Source organism: Anastrepha obliqua, chromosome 3 (genome assembly GCF_027943255.1).
Source record: "Anastrepha obliqua isolate idAnaObli1 chromosome 3, idAnaObli1_1.0, whole genome shotgun sequence".
In the NCBI taxonomy this organism is placed as follows: domain Eukaryota; kingdom Metazoa; phylum Arthropoda; class Insecta; order Diptera; family Tephritidae; genus Anastrepha; species Anastrepha obliqua.
This window is the reverse complement of record NC_072894.1, coordinates 138,219,005-138,235,818: the sequence shown is the minus strand read 5'-3', so window position 1 is coordinate 138,235,818 and position 16,814 is coordinate 138,219,005. Positions and strand designations below refer to the sequence as shown.

The following is a 16,814-nucleotide window of genomic DNA, read 5'->3' as shown; positions in this document are numbered from 1 at the left end:
GGTTTAAAAATTTAACCTCGGAAAAAAGCACCCTTTATATGCTAATTAATTGTTTAATAAACAAGCAGGTCAAATCTGATTAAAATGAAGAAAGCACAGTGCTTGCCAAAAAATTGTACTCACCAATAATGCCAATTCTAAGCGGTGGGAAATTTCAAATTTTTATAATTAAATATAAATTTCTATAAATTAATTTCCATCTGGCAATATATCGGGTGCTTTTTAGAGCTTAAAAACCTAAAACGATAACACCAAACAGAAATATTTTTGAAATAAATTAGTTTAATACAATCTGGTAGATAATTTCATGGCATTTCATTCAAAAAATCAATAGTCCATTCGATCAGTCCAATTTTTGACTACTTGGCAAACCTTACTGAACAGAAATGTCAACACAGTTTCCTACCAAACATTTGTTATCGATATCGATAGTTCTCATGCAGCTAAAAAAAACTCCCGATAAATGCTGTAGTGGTTAAACTCGACACATTCGCTATTGAATACTGCGGTGCTCATGAAAATATCGTAGTTTCAGTCCGATTAAGGAACTCTCAGTTGTTGCCTATAGCCAGTCTTGCGTTCTCGTTCTAGTTACGCCCTCGTTCCATAGGAAAATATAATCTTGAGAAATCTCATTTCATGCAAATCCACAGGGCTCAAGATTTTTTCGTATTATGAAAAAGTAAATTTCGAAAAACAAGTTTAAAATTTTCAATACCTTGCACAGGGACAAAAATTCCCTGCTCTGAACAAAATTCTGCTGATAACTCAAACCAAGGATTTTCAACTCAAGTTGTTTTTTTTAAGGTTGTTCTATCGATCTTAATTGCCACCTTTTTGAAATTATGAATATAACCTCAAAAATTCGTTTGAATTCTACTTTGAAAATTTGTATTGGAAGTTTTTTGGGTCACTGATGGTAAATTTATTTTAATGTGGAAAAAAGACTTGAAACAAATTTAAAGAATATAAAATGGTAGCCGGAATACGACAAATATTGGGTTGGCAACTAAGTAGTTGCGGATTTTTTTTTTAGAATATCAAAGACAATTTTCTCATGGAACCTTTTACCATCTTTCAGGTAGCATCAAAATCCCACATTCATAAAACTTCTTTTTTTTATTAGCAAAAAACTGAATCAGGTACGATTTTACATCATCATCATTATTGAAATTTTTACCATTCAAGGAGTCTTGTAAAGATCGAAACCAAAAGTAATCAGATGGTGCAAGATCAGGACTACATGGTGAATGTGGCAAAACATACCAACCAAGCTCCAATAATTTTTGCCGAGTGACCAAAGATGTGTGTGGCCTTGCTTCGATTTGTCAATTCGGACCGCTTTTCTATAACTGCATTGTTTAATTTCGTTAGTTGTTCAATGTAGATATCATAATTGATCGTTCGGTTGGGTGGTAAGAGTTCAAGGTAGACAATTCCTTTGTAATACCACCAAATTGATAACAAAACCTTCTTTCGATTAATATCAGCTTTTGCTGTTGTTTGAGTTGGTTCACCTGGCTTGCTCCACGAAGCAAATATGACGAAAATGTTTCTTTTGATTTTCAATTTTTCAACGAACGCCAAACGAAAACTACGCAACTGATCAAAAACCTTTTCTTACTGATTGACAGCTGAATTGCCGACCATCAAATAACAAAATGTGTGTTACATTTGTACTACATCTGCAAACCTAAAAAGTCAACTGAAGCTATCTATGAGTGAAATCCACAATTACTTAGTTGCCAACCCAATAGTTCCCCTTAAATTGGGTACCTATATATGTTATATGTTATATTACTACTTGAACAATTATTTCGTGAAATCGAAAAACCTTTCTTATTAACAAAATTTCACAAAAATCACTAAAAGTTTATAAAATTGGTACATCTACACACCTAATTAAATGTACGGGCATTCCTGTAAACGCTTCCAGAAATAATCTTCTTTATAACATTGTTCTTATCGCCGTAGGGGAACCTCATTTCACCAACATCAATAAAAAATACCATCTCAAAAAATTATTGTACTAATATATTTCCTACTATGCACAAATAAATTTATTTTTAGTTGTCTCTTATTGAAATTGTTTATATTTTTTATCAAAATAAGTTTATTTCACTTCTAACAACAGCTAGATGATATTTTGGCAGTAGTTTAACTGCAATATCTGAAAAATACACCACTAAGCACTGCCCAATTTCTACTCTCTATTTTAGGCTTTGTGGTGTAGTCGCGCATGAATTCTATTTTCTGACCAAAAAAATTAAAAGCACATTTTTAAATATGGGGAAGCGCTGTTAAATACATATAAGAGTAATACAAATGTGTCTACATGCATATGTATGCGCATATGTGTGAGTGAGCTATGGTTAACCACAATGTTATGAAGGCACAATAAAAATAAGCAGTTGCCACAGCGAACAAGACAAACACTGATGTCTAAATATCTAATACAAAACCTCTGAATTCAACATAACCAACTAACGAATCAGTAAATAATAAGCCGATTTTTTTCCTACTTTTATTTGTACACGAGGCTTCGCATATCTGGCCTAAAATATTATACAATATTTTACATTTTGGTTTTATAGAAATTTTTCAACTGAATCAACTGCTAGAAACAGTTACAGTTGGACTCGTTTGTTGTTTTTAACAACGACAATTTGTTTTGGGGTTTTCTGTGGTCGGCAACAGAGTTTTGCTTGTGACAGTTGGATTTTTTTTGCGGGCGTTAAAATTATTAAAATAATTAAAAGAGGTATAAATGCGTACAAGCGTACATTCTAGGGTGTACATGTGTGTATGTATGTAGCTGCATTGGTATGCAAAGGTGTTTTTGCGATTGAAAACTTTTGTCTTCACGCCCAGTTGTTATGCGAATACTTTAGTTGAACATCAAAAAAAATTCTAGCGACTTTTACATAAAAATTAATGTTTTGTGTAAAAAGTAGTTGGCAGCATGTTTTTGAAAATTATGGACATCCTTAGCAATTGCTCGCTCCTATTTTCCCTTCCTATCATACGAGTGTTATGTGGAAAAAATATCCTTTACTATGATATTGTAAATCACAAGATTTACATTCCTTCAGCGAATCTAATAAATCGCAATAATTGCTATGTATTACAACTATGGAAACCTCCTAAGTACATTCTAACTGTACACTTAGACATTATTCAAATCCACATGCATGCAAAAGTCGCTAACTCTCAAATCATTCCCGCACACTCTCCTCGAAAGCCGGGGAAGGATGCGTGCAGCAGTCAAAGTCAAAGCAATTAATTAAACCAATTCGAACACGTTAAATACGTGTTAAAAATATCTGAAACCACCCAACGTATCATGGATTTTATTGGTCCACCAACAACACTTTCTGCCAGTAACAAAGCCGGAAAATTTATGACCTCAATATTCCATGTACTACTCGGGTAATGCATATTTGTTCAATGAGTTTTACATATTTTCGAATACCTAAAACGATTGCCCTTTGCTAAATAAAGAAATTTATCTAAACTGGGGAAAATGTTGAAAACTGAATCCATTCCCTTCCCCTTGTTTTCACTTCACCATCTACACTTAAGTAAATATGCCGGTACTATGCAAAATAAAGTCCCCCTATTTCGAGTGTGAGTTTTATAGATTTTCAAAAATGTAATGAAAACAATTTTCAAATTCCAACGGCACACTTTTGTTGGCATTCCTGTTCTTATTTTTGTTGTGTCGTTTGCAATGTAGTGGGGAAATGGCTTTATATTGGGGAGCAAATTTTTAAAGCCAAATTTACCGCATATTTGCTTCTTCAATAAGCAGACGATTAATTTTTATTGCTGTAAATGGTACGTAATTGGCAGTAACCAGAATAAGGGAGTATGCATTTTCAGATAGGGTGGGGGTGGCCACTTTTTGCTTCGTATGTAGTGTTTTTCAACAGCACAAGTGATTGATGAATTATAATAAGATTTTGAAAATATGGTATAGTGTAGAATTGGTTGTTTGCAAGTTTTAATTCAATTTATGAAACATTTCAAATAAAAGATTTGTTGTGATTTAATTGGAGGACATTCAAATTTTTATTGTAGACCAGGAAAATGTGTGACAGTATTTGCCTACTTTTATGGAAAAGCAGTAAGCATTAGAGGCCTTATTTGTTCCATACATTTTGCTAAATTGTTTGCGATCTTTCCTTCGGCAATAGAATATTTCATACATATAGGATGCTGAAAACCAAACAAAATGGAAATTAAAATAGCAGTTTTGCAAAAATTGAAAACTGTGATTTAAAAGTTTGCTTTACGACAGGACTTAAACTCAAGAAAAAGAGTTGTTTGGCCTTTTATAAAATAAGCCAGCCTGAAGTGTCTATTTGCTACTTTTTTATGAATTTTCAAATATATTTGTGAGAATTGTCCCAAGGCGAATCTATTAAAGGGGTATCCGAGACGAATTGAGTATCTTAGGCCGCGCCATTAAAAAATAGTTACTTTATTTTTCATGACTTTGACAAGTCTGACTTCAGCTCCCCGCAATACAAAACAAACGAACAAAAAAAAAAACAAAAAGGAGGACAATTCGCAAGTTTGTGAAAATTCAGTGGCTTAGTAATATTGTGATTTGTAAGATTAAAACTAAACAAACGAAGTGCCTGCCGCGTGTTAAATTGTTAGAGCACAAATTAATATAATGCCTCCAAATGCATGTTTTTTGCGGATGGCCCCGTGGCAAGGAAATGTGTGTGTATGTGTATGTGCGTGTAACTTCTTATGTATAGTTGTTCCCATTGCTTTCGCCCACTTTTCTGCTTCACAAAAAAATAATTCCCTTGCTTTTGGGCGATCTCGGAAGGCGCAACCATGTATTCTAACTTTCTTGATAAAACAAGCCGAATTCATGCTTTGGTTTCTACTTTGACAATCAAACCTACAAAACATTGTTGTTGGTCTAGTACCACCACCTTTAATGAATGCACCTTGGGTTGTCCAGATAGTAGCAGTTTTTCCAAAATTCAAATACTTTAAATTGTAGAAAAGTTAATGCAGTTTAAAAAAAAAAAAGTTTCAAATCAAATTGTACAAGGTGGCGTAAAATTTAAATACAAATACATCAAAAAATGAAAATAAAATTGTATTAAAAGAAACAAAAGTGATACTACAAGGTGGCGCAGAATTTATCACTCACTCCATTTATAGTTTTTTCAAATAACGTCTTAATAAATAAATAAATAAATAATTGGCGCGTACACTTCTGTTAGGTGCTTGGCCGAGCTCCTCTTCCTATTTGTGGTGTGCGTGTTGATGTTGTTCCACAAATGGAGGGACCTACAGTTTCAAGCCGACTCCGAACGGCAGATATTTTCAGGAGGAGCTTTTTCATGGCAGAAATACACTCGGAGGTTTGCCATTGCCTGCCGAGGGGCGACCGCTATTAGAAAAATGTTTTTATTAATTTTGCTTTCACCGAGATTCGAACCAACGATCTCTCTGTGAATTCCGAATGGTAATCACGCACCAACCCATTCGGCTACGGCGGCCGCTCAACGTCTTACGTCCATCGTATTTGACACTTGTGAACTGGACTATACAAAAAAGCAAGCAATGGAGCGCGTAAAGGTCAAAATAAAAAAATGTCCATCAGTCAAAACAATTTAATTTTTAATTAGCAAAAAAGTTATTCAAAAACAAAATTGAATGATTAATTTTTCGTCACCTTGTATTTGAATTAGCCTTACATACCGGTTTATCAGAACTTTATCTTGAAGTAAATTTCCATTCAACAGATAAATTATCTTCCCACATCCACACCCTACGCGTATTCTTAACTTACTTAGGCATTTCCATCAACTTTTGATTGTGTTGGTACCGAAAGGTGCCGCTGTGATTTGATCTCTAGAAACTATGACAGTCATACTTGATACGGTGGAAAAATATATTAATTTTTAAGGCCCTAATAAACGTTTATGTTGTATGTATTTATGTATGCATGTATGTACATATATATTGTAATATGTATGTATGTAACAAAATATACGGATGCAAAAATTTAAAAAATAAAAAAACTTTTAAAAATTACTGTTCCCCAAATTTATTGAACCTTCTCTTTAACATCGCTTATTTTCACACATAGTTACGCGCAATCATATTTTTTCATATATACGAGTGCATACATACATATGTGTGTAAATTTTCAAATATAAAATTTACTCATTAATTTTTTCGCAAATATGTTTTCATATCTTTGTACCTCAATTATTTTCCACTTAACTGCACTCATTCAAACGTGTCGGATGGCCAATTAAATCAATTTAACATACATTTAATTAAATACCCACACATTACTGTCCCTGTTGCCGTTTGACATGCCTCAGCCATTATGGCACACAAACGCGCAACAAAACCAAAAACATGCAGCTACGCATTTCAGCAACCATTCATTCAAACAGCCAATTGCCCTTCCTTAATTTTTTGCGAATTGAAACAGACCACAACAAAAAACAACGCTCCCAAAAAATATTTCAACTGATTTGTTTTTTTGTTTTGTTTTATTCGTCCTTTACCACAGATGTCCACAGCAACAATGGTGGCGGCAGCAATAGCAGTAGTAGTAGCGGTGGCATTGGTGGGATCAAAGCGTCATCAGCAGCTGCAACGGCAACTTCCATGGCGGCCGCCGCTGCGGCCGTAGCCGCCTCAGTGGCGTCAACCACATCCTCGCCTGCGTCAGTAAATCATCTCGGTCATCACCATCATCATACACACCATCATCACCATCATCCGAATGGTGGCCTGTTAGCCGCGGCGAGTTTGGGTGGCATGGGTGGCCTCGGTATACCGGTAAGCTGTGCAGGTTTGCGCGGTGTGACGAGTGGTCTCAGTGGCTTGACCACAGCTGGTGGCGTTGGTGTGGGCATTGGCAGCGGTGGCAGTTCGAGTGGCAGCAATAGTAGCGGCCTAGCGAGTGTACTCAGTTTGCCGCCAGGTCATGTGCCAGATATTTGCCCCATCTGTGGTATTAAAATTTCGGCAGAAGAATGGAATTCACACTTTCTGACTGAACTGGACCGGCTCTATAAGCTGAGCTCGGGTTTGGAACGTACGAATTTACAAGCATCTTACATGTTTGCACCGCCATGTCCAGCGCAAGAGAATGCCATACGCACCAGCCACAATCGCTGGGAGGTAAGTGAAGTGATGTCGTTGTTGTTGATTTATGTGGCATTAGAAGTTGTTAATCACATTTATTTGAATAGTCAAACAATTATTAGTGTTTTGAATGTTGTTAATTCGATTTATAGACTTTCCAAAGGATACGCAATAATAGACAAAATCGTTTAAGAATAAAGGGGCGAAAACGGAAATATGGAAATGATCTGTACTTTATGGAAAATCTCTTTTGCAATTCCTGCCCGATATGCAAGCGAAAATACGCGATCGAAGCTGGAAAGATGCCACCGGAGGTAAGTTGACACTTTGGCTAGAAGAGTTAGGAAAATTCAGGTGAAAGTGAATAAGAGGTTAAGTATTATAGAAAGTAGCATAACGCACTGAGCCCTACAACTGCCCTCGTATAGATTTAAATTTGGATTTATTGGAGGTTTGCACTTCGACCTCATTATCTTTCGGGCTCTGCTCTCGTATATGAATATTAGTTAACAGTACTATGTTTAACGGTTAACAGTATTTTTTGAAGACTGCCTAAGTGAGGGCAGCTATTTGCTGATTGCGCACTATTTCACTCACCCATATCTACCTTTTAGCCATATCAACTTAAAAAACAATAATAATTGCTTGGTATATTCTACGAATTTATAAAATTTAGAGTGGCAAAAAGTCTGGCTGATATGTAACAGTATCCTTCGGGACTCGACACTGTTGAAGGCACAAGCAAAGAGTTTAATTTGAACGGTTTGCGCTTACTGATTTGCCCCTAGACGGTCACCCATCCACCTGCGCCAAAAATATTAAGGAAAAAATGTTCTCGATGAGAAAGCAGCCGATGCTGATGACTCGCTCGTATCGGGACAAAACTTTTACACAATGTTTTGGGAAAAAAAGGTTTTTTTGGGGATGACTAATTGGAGCGCCATGTGTGAGGAGAGCCCTAAATTTTATAATTTTTTTGCAGAACAACAATGCAATGCTGCCTCTAAAGAAATGCTTTCTTTAAGCCAAAATGCTATCAAAGGCATTATTTACTAACGGTGACGAGATATAGACATATGGCTGGTGAAGCAGTAATCATCGAAATGGATAAATGAAAACCAAAAAAACCACGAGAAACCACGATCCAAAGTATTTCATACTACATTTCTCCTGCGATGCCAGATAACAGATAAAGAGCAATATGTCAAGCTTTTTAGGGAGGAGATTTGTCGTGAGAGACCGGAGTTGAAGAGAAGCAACTCGAAGTTTATTCACCACGTCAGTTCAACCAAGCATGATAGTTTACTAGGTGTGCTATTTCGCTATGGCGAAAAAGAATATTTTAAGGGGAACTTTGGCTGCCACCTCACTTGGGTATTCGGTAGCCGAAATTTGCACGGTAATTTCACATGTATTTACACACTTGCCCAATCATTCGTTGTTCAGACGGGAACGAAGTGTCATTGGTTGATTTTTTTTCGTATAACACAAACACAATCTCAAGCTTAAGTGATGTCAGCCCAAGGATGATAGATACCATGATGGAAAGAATAATGAAAAGGCGCCTATCGAGCTCCCGTTACATTGCGCTCAGCGAATTTGACAATGAGTTACGCGGTTTTAGCACCAGTATGGCCAGATTACCATTTCGTAACTTGATTTAGCATTTTTTTTGTTATTTAGTCTCGGAGTTTCAGTTCTTTCTTCATGACATTTTTCTAGCCTGTTCTAATTAAAATTTAATGTTTATAATTTTGTAAAATATACATTTTTTAATAATTAGTTCAATAATTCACTCAGTTTTATTTAGCTTTACTTTCCTTCAACATCTGGTAGCATTGCCCGCGATTGCAGTTGTTGTTGGTGTTCTTCTGCTTTCAGCAGTCAAATATTATATCTCTCTCGCTACTGCAGTGTTGGCCGGAAGAAACGATTACACCTCTATGATTTTAATCCGTATTCAGTTGATTCAAACGCCTTTTAAAATATGTAATATGCATTTCAATCTTAAGAAGAGTTGAGAGAGGGACATTTAATACTCTTGCATAACCTTAAAACGAGCAAAACATTAAATTTACACTTTCAAATATCAAATTTTATAAGAACCAACTAATTTTCATTAGCACTAAAATCTTTTCAGAGTGTCTTTCTTCAACCTTCTTTTGTATAATAATACAGTTTTTTTAACTTAAAATTTCGGTAGCTTTAAATAAAAGAAACAAACACGAAACTTCAAAATTTTCCCATTTTGGGTATAAAAAACACTAAATTTATTGCGAAGAGCAAATGGTTGGCAATACTGCACAAATCGGAAAAACGTGACGTCAAGCACTCTCTGGTGGGCGTAATCTTCTTTCTATCATTCTTGGATAGATACCAGGTATGGTGAAAAAAAATGTTGAGGGGAACTTTGGATTCTCATTCGTTTTGTATTTCACAAAATTTAGCTTTAGCTTAGTGAAGCACAAAACGAATGACGTCGGCATACCTGTCAAATTCGCTCAGAGCCGAATAACGGTGTGCTAGGTAGAACACCTGTAAAAATATTTTCACCATGATCTCAGCCCATCAGCTGATTCTTTCAAATTCGCCCAGAGCCGAATAACGGTCTGTTAAAGAGCTCACCTTTGAAATATATTCACCATGAGTTCAACGGATCACGTATCTCACCTTGTACTCGACTATATGAAAAAAACTGGGTTGGTAGCTTTCCTCATGTTACGTATTCACCTGGCATGTCCGTGTGTAAGTTGTCCTTGCTCGCACAGTTCATGTTGGAATGCAAAGAAATTATGGTTGGACGGAAATATTAAAAGCACTCAGGTTATAGGTTGGTCATTGCACTTAAGGCTAGGAAAGAGGACTCATATTACTATTTCGAGGAAAGAGTTTTGCGGTGAATGTGGCGATTACGCAAACAGAAAGAAATTATAAGAAACGTTGGAAAGTATATCAAATAAATATCAAAGAATAGTTGAAGAGATTTTATTTCAGTGATAACTTCAGGGTCATTTTTTTAACACAAGTTGTGCTTGTATGTACCACACAGGGTGCGCGCGTTTAAAACCATCTTCCGGAAATTCCTTATGAATCTTTTAAACAACTTCTTGCATTATATTTCAGTACCGATAGTTGTTGATTCTGCAGAATATTCGCTTATTTATGGTGCACAATTTTATTTTTCTCAGGCTTTTCTGCTCTCTAACTTCTTTTTTATTTGTATTTACTAAAAACCGTTTCAGGAGGACACCAAAATGCAAGAAGAAATCGAAACGGTTGATGTGGAGAGTTGCAATGATGATGTGCCCGATTCCGGTTCCGAACTCACCTCACACTCGCAGCTCAGTGTGAACAGTTTGAGCCATGGTCATCACCATAATAACATTGGTAATACGACGTTGAGCACCAATATGCACAGCAACAATAGTCAGCCCGGAAAATTAGATGGAATCTTGTACCGAACGGCTTGTGTGATCAATAAAGATGCAGCAAATAGTGAGGATGATTTGAATGCAACCAGCACTAGTGGGGGAGGAGGCGGTGGTATTGCACCAAATTGGAATCAGGCGCAACACAATACAGCTGCCACCATTACGACGCAACAAGGACATATCAGTGGTAAGAAACTTTAATGAAATGTGTGCGTATATTTTAGAAATAATACACGCATGAACACCCGGCATGAATACATATATACAAGATGGCGCAAAGTGCATATTTATTTTGAACTTTACGGACCCGATGGCTTGTCTGTTTGTATACTGAAGTTCAAAAGTCTCAAATAGATGAACGTCATACATTTACAAAAATTATAAATCTTCCCATAGGCTGATTAATTTTACGCCACCTTGTATACATTGATGACATATGTATAACCTAAATGTACATGTAATGTGTTCGTATCCATTTTTTAAATCTACCTACTTTTTTGTACTAATTTTTACTTCCCTTGCCACCAATTACAGTGAAAAATGTCAGCGAACTGTCATCGACAACCCATCACTTCTACAACGCGGACTCGTGCGGCGCCGTTGATGAGCGCTCCAGCAGCGGTGTTGCAGGGGGAGGCAACTGTAATGGCAAGGATGTTTCAATGGAAACATGCAATGCCAATGACAGCGACGAGGATGTCATTGTGGACGACGATGATTCTATTAAAATTACGAATCTCTGCAGCAACAAGAAACGAAAGTACGAGGAAACCGTAGTTAGTAGCAGGTGAGCAAGGCGAGATGAAACTCTTTCGCATAAGCTTTAACACGGCCAAAAAATGTATGTATGTATGTGTGGATATATGTTTAATTGCTTGTCCTTTTGATGTCTTGCAGGACATCGGATAATCACTCTCCAATACTTGAGCAAGAACGGCCACGCTCGGAGCCACAAGTGACCAGCACAGAGCCGAACATGGAAATGGCTAATAATAATAACAATAATAATATCAACAACAACAATTCCAAATACACCACCTTCGAGGAGTTGCGTGCAAAACAACAACAACAAGCGGAAGCGGAGAATGGGCATAGCATTGGCGGCAACGTAGGCGGTGTTGGAGGAGGTGGCAATGGCGGTGGTGGTGTGGGCAATTGTGGCCCGAATGTGAACTTAATGGTGCCGGGACTTACGCAATTGGACACAAAGGTGGGATTTAGTTCGGATAATAAACCGGACGATGAAAACAAATGTTTCATTTGTAAGGTACGAGTAAATTGAGTTTCTGTTTTCCGTCTTCATAAAAACAAAAAAAAAACAAATACAAAAATGCACTAACTTCTAACATGCTCGATGTCCTTATAAGTACTACACTATAAATTCTATTTGCACTCAAAAATAATCTTAGAAAATCACTTAACTAAGTGCATATGCGAATATTCCTGATTTGTATGCTTGTGCGAGTATTTAAAATTTCAATCGCATTACTTTTCTGATCTTCTCTTTAAGACAGGTATAAAGGATTTTGCAACGGAATCCTTCTTTCGCGGCCGCAACTTGTACTTCCATCAGAGTTGTGCGAATGTGATGAGCAGCTATCGGCTAAGTAAGGACTTGCAGCAGCAACAACAAAACCTGATACAACAACAACAGCGAGAAGCACAAAAATCACCATCGCCGCAACAGTTGGTGAATCTTTAAGAATTTATTAAACCCCCACATACAACACCCTGAACACACATAGATAAGTACATACATCCATCCCTCTACACATGCAAACTCGTAACTCGTATAAAAAGTGGCAAATGTTATTTGGACTAGCAAAGGTGTGCTTAAGTGTACCGTAGTATTTCAAAATTACGAAAGTAGTAAAGTGCGGGTGGTGTGGCGCGCCGATATACAATACAAACACGAGTTAGGGGTATCCTTATATGTATGGTATTTTTTTTTTGTTAATAAAATGTAGGTATTTTTTCTTTATATATATTTTTTTATATATTTGAGGGCATACGGGATTATATTGTATGGAGGCGCAAAATTAAAACAACCTTTAACACAGTTTTTTTAGTTCTTCCCAGTTATTCAAACAATTATTCAACCGATAGCAAATTATATAAGTATACGTCCCTCTTATGCTGAAGAAAAATACGTGTGATTGCGATAGGAAAACAGAAATCCATTTTAACTTTTAGAATCTGTATAAAATGTTGCATATCTCTCATTTAAGGAGAGAACATCAGAAAGTGGATCATTGTACTGTTTAATATTACAGTTTTTGCTGATCATAATGAAATATTAAATATTTTGGTCCAAAAAAAAATTAATTGGGCTAAAGTGTGGCCAATATCAGACCGTTAACCGGCTCTCAGCGAATTTGAAAGAACCAGTTGATTGGCTGACATCACCAGGGCCATGTTTGTGTTTTGTTTACGAAAATACTGAGATTGTCTAGGTGATATACGAAAAAAATCAACACAGTCCTTGCTCATGTTACTTCGTTTCCGTCTAAAACATGACTTATTGGGCAAGTGTGTGAATACGTGTAAAATAAGCGAGCAGAAAAACTGGTAATATATCATCCTCGTTCAAAACCCGCATTTAAATTTTTCATCCACGTCACCGAGGATTCGGCAGCAGAATTCTGCAAAAATCTTTTCACCATGAAAAATGTCACCCTTGAATGACGTTTAACATTACACTGATCATAAGAAGCTGCGTCGGTAATTAAATACAGAATTATTATGTCCCTACTGGGAACCTGTTACTAATTAAAAATTCATGGCTGTAGTCGAGAAATAATTTCTATGAGACAATATCTATAAATTCTAATAGTATAAATCAACAATACCTAAAAAAACAAATGTCCATAACATTTTTGACCTTTTTATTTTATCACCATACAAAAAATTTACAGTAAATATAAAATGTTTACCCAAGGAAGATAGGCTACCAGGTTAGGCCAATGTACTAGGATGCGAACAACTTTCTGCGTCACCGGGTACTCAGCAACCGAATTCGGACTGCTCATTTCACACGTATTCACACACTCGTCCAATCAGTCGTTCAGACCACAGACGACAACGAAGCAATATGACCGATTTGTTGATTTTATTTGGTATATCATTAACACAGTCTTAGTTTTTTCATAAGAAAATGCTATCGTGAACCCAGTGACGGTAGCCAATCAGCTAATTCTATGAAAATCGCTTTGAAGCAGTCTGATATTGGTCACACCTGTACAAATCTTTTCACCATTAAAAAAATTGTAGCAAAATGTGTACCCAATCGTTTACCCATTTTTTCTACAGAATAGGTATGGTAAGTTTTTTTAATGATGAAATAAAACAGACAAATGTCTTAGAAAAACTTTGCAGTAAATAAAAAATGTTTACTCAATCCTTTTCAAATGTTTGGGAAGGCCTCCGTAGATTTTTATAATTTAAAGCTCGTTCAAAACAGAATTGAGAATATTTTATTGCCTTATACTCTGAAATATGCACTTGATGTATATCTCGCACAAGATATATTTTCACTGGCACACAGCCTGGGTTTCTTCGTCTCCAGGCACCTATTTTCAGATTTATAACTTCATAACCAGTAAAATAATAACCAGCTTTTACAGAAAAAAATCTTGCGAAAGAAAGTTAAGACAATTTTGAGAATTCTTGAGTATTATTATTAAACAAATGTCTTGATCAGTTTAAGAATAACTTCCTCTTCAGCTCGATATGCTTCTATTAAATGTAGTTCACTTAACCTGAAAATTTGAAAACATTCTATTTTATTAAGGTCCCAAAATTTGTATTCTTAATTAAAATTAAAGGACACCCCTAACTTATACTCGTACACACAGTTACACACACACACGATTAAACATTAGCTACAGAGTTTTAGTGAAAATGCGTGGAATCTGAATGTATGCCGATTAACAGTACATTTTATTTGTAGACTTCCATCGTTTTTTTTCTACGTTAACATACAAATTTTTAAAGTTGTTTTATTTTAATAAATTAGTATTAAATGCATTTAAAATAATTTCGTATTGATATATCAGTACTGGTAAGCACAATGTTGATCTGTAAAAAAATTTATAGCTGTATTTCTGATTGAATAAATACTAAATATAATTTTTGATTTCATATTTTTAGTTTTGTTGTTTAGAAAATATTTATTAATTTATGGTATTAACCTTTTTCTAATATTAAAAAAAAAAATTGTGTGCTATAGTTGTTACACCCCTGTGTGTATCTTCAGATTAATACAGATACCTATATGTTTTTAGTTTCTAAGCAAAAAGTGTATTTAATGAAAAAATGTAATTACATAAATAATACTATTAAAAAATAGTGCTAAATAAATTTAAAAAAAACTAACGCATTAAAAATACTTATAAATCCCTAAACATCTAAGTAATTTATTTCTATGAAAATGGGTTTGTATTGCTTGTATTTTCTTTATATTTAGTACCAAAAAGTTTTCCATGGACTTTAAACACCGCCTGAATTGCAAGAAGTGATCAATAGAGAAACACTAACACCAACTAAACTTCCGGTTCTCTCCCTTACAACTGGCCGATGCTCCACAAGTTAATATCAAAAATTTGGTATTGTTGCCCTTCTGGGTGTACGTTGGACGATTCTACTCAATGTCGATTCTTACTTCGACCCAATGTAAAATCTAGATTATGTTGGTGACCCATTCATTGAGATGCGCTATCCAACTCGAGTGAACCGTGTTGGGTGACGCAAAATTAGTCATCCTTTTTTACTCAATAACAAGAAATTATTTTGAGTGATGGAAATCTTTAATTCGACCATTATGCGCTTCACTGCTTCTCTGTTACTGCGTCTAATACTGCAGCTGTCTAGTTCACAAGTGTCAAATATGATTGACCTACGACACCATTTACAAAAGTATTAAATTTTCCGATAGAGTGATTAATTTTGCGGCACCTTGTGTTATGGTGGAAGGACATCGATCTTTAGAAGTGGTACCCCAAAGCTGTCGGTTTAAGAGTCTACTAAAGTAACAGCGTCGGTTCACGACGCGTTTCAGCTGAAAACCAGCATTAGATTTAGAGCAGGCGAATCTCTACATAAAATAACACCTATGTAAAGTCCTCTAGCAGCGAATTATAACCACACTCTATAGGTCTCTCATCACGCCCATCCCATTTTCTGGAACAGAAGCATTGATTCTGAGCAGGCTTTATGGGACTTTGCGCGTTTTGGCAACGGCGAATGTCATAGGTCATGCAACGATGAGCTATATGGATATTCACATACATGGAACTAGTGCAGCGAGCTAAGATTCAGCGGCTCCGCTGGCTAGGTCACGTCGTACGATTGAACGCAAATGCTACAACTATGAAAGTATTCGTTACGATGCCTGAGTAAAGTAGTAGGGGAAGAAGAAGGCCCGCACTGCATTGATAGCACCAAGTGGAAAAGAACTTGGCTTCACTTTGCACTTCTAATTGCCAAAACCTCTTGGCGCTTACTGCGCCAATAAAGATGAAGATGTATAAAAATATACCCCACAGAGTAGCGTTGTGTTAGCCGCCACGTAAAAACCTTTCCGAACTTGAATCTATATTTTCTTCAGATCCAAAGAAAAAACACACTTTAAACGAATGATTACCTCAGTTTAGAGAATATTTCAGGACCCAGGCAAATTTCTGTAGTTAAAAAAATGGTGATCTTATGACCGTTCTCAGGACCATAACTGGTTGTTACTTTTTTTCTGCTGCCGGGTTTTCACGTTCCGTACGTTTACTGATCTATCTAGTCACATTTGTAGCAAAGAGTCGTCTGGGTAACATCAAAGGTAACATTCTCTGGGTAACTACAAAATATACTGCTACTAATTGCTACTATCTTGAGCGATTTTGGTCGAGTTTAACAAAGCGCACCAGTAATTTCTTTCTCGTGCTAACCGACGCCAGTTGGAAACACCTCGGGAAGTCAAGTCCCAGATCCAAGTCCACATGATCTTTCCAAGGAAGAGGAGGCCACCTGGTACCGCAACGAATACTTTCAGAGCTGGAGCGTTTGTGTCCATTCAGACGACATTTATTCGCTGCACTATATCTATGTCGTCGTAAACTCATACAGCTCATTGAGTATCGCCATTGCTAACGCACAAAGGTCCAACAATCTTTCGCAGAATCTACAGAAAAATTTGTACCACACTTTAAGAATGATAGATTATCATGTTTAGCCATTCAGAGCAAATTTGTGAGAGAT

At 36.2% G+C, this 16,814-nt stretch overlaps 1 protein-coding gene across 1 annotated transcript in view; it reads left to right on the top strand.

Moving 5' to 3' along the window:
* Positions 1 to 12,277, top strand: part of LOC129242804 (protein Teyrha-meyrha) — a 58,556-nt gene extending 46,279 nt beyond the window's left edge. Inside the window, exons 4-9 of the mRNA XM_054879654.1 lie at positions 6,557 to 7,173; positions 7,290 to 7,451; positions 10,380 to 10,755; positions 11,103 to 11,355; positions 11,466 to 11,835; positions 12,079 to 12,277. Of these exons, the coding sequence (XP_054735629.1) occupies positions 6,557 to 7,173; positions 7,290 to 7,451; positions 10,380 to 10,755; positions 11,103 to 11,355; positions 11,466 to 11,835; positions 12,079 to 12,270 (1,970 nt within the window). The 3' untranslated portion in view covers positions 12,271 to 12,277. The remainder of the gene's footprint in view (positions 1 to 6,556; positions 7,174 to 7,289; positions 7,452 to 10,379; positions 10,756 to 11,102; positions 11,356 to 11,465; positions 11,836 to 12,078) is intronic.
* Positions 12,278 to 16,814: the final 4,537 nt, after the last annotated feature.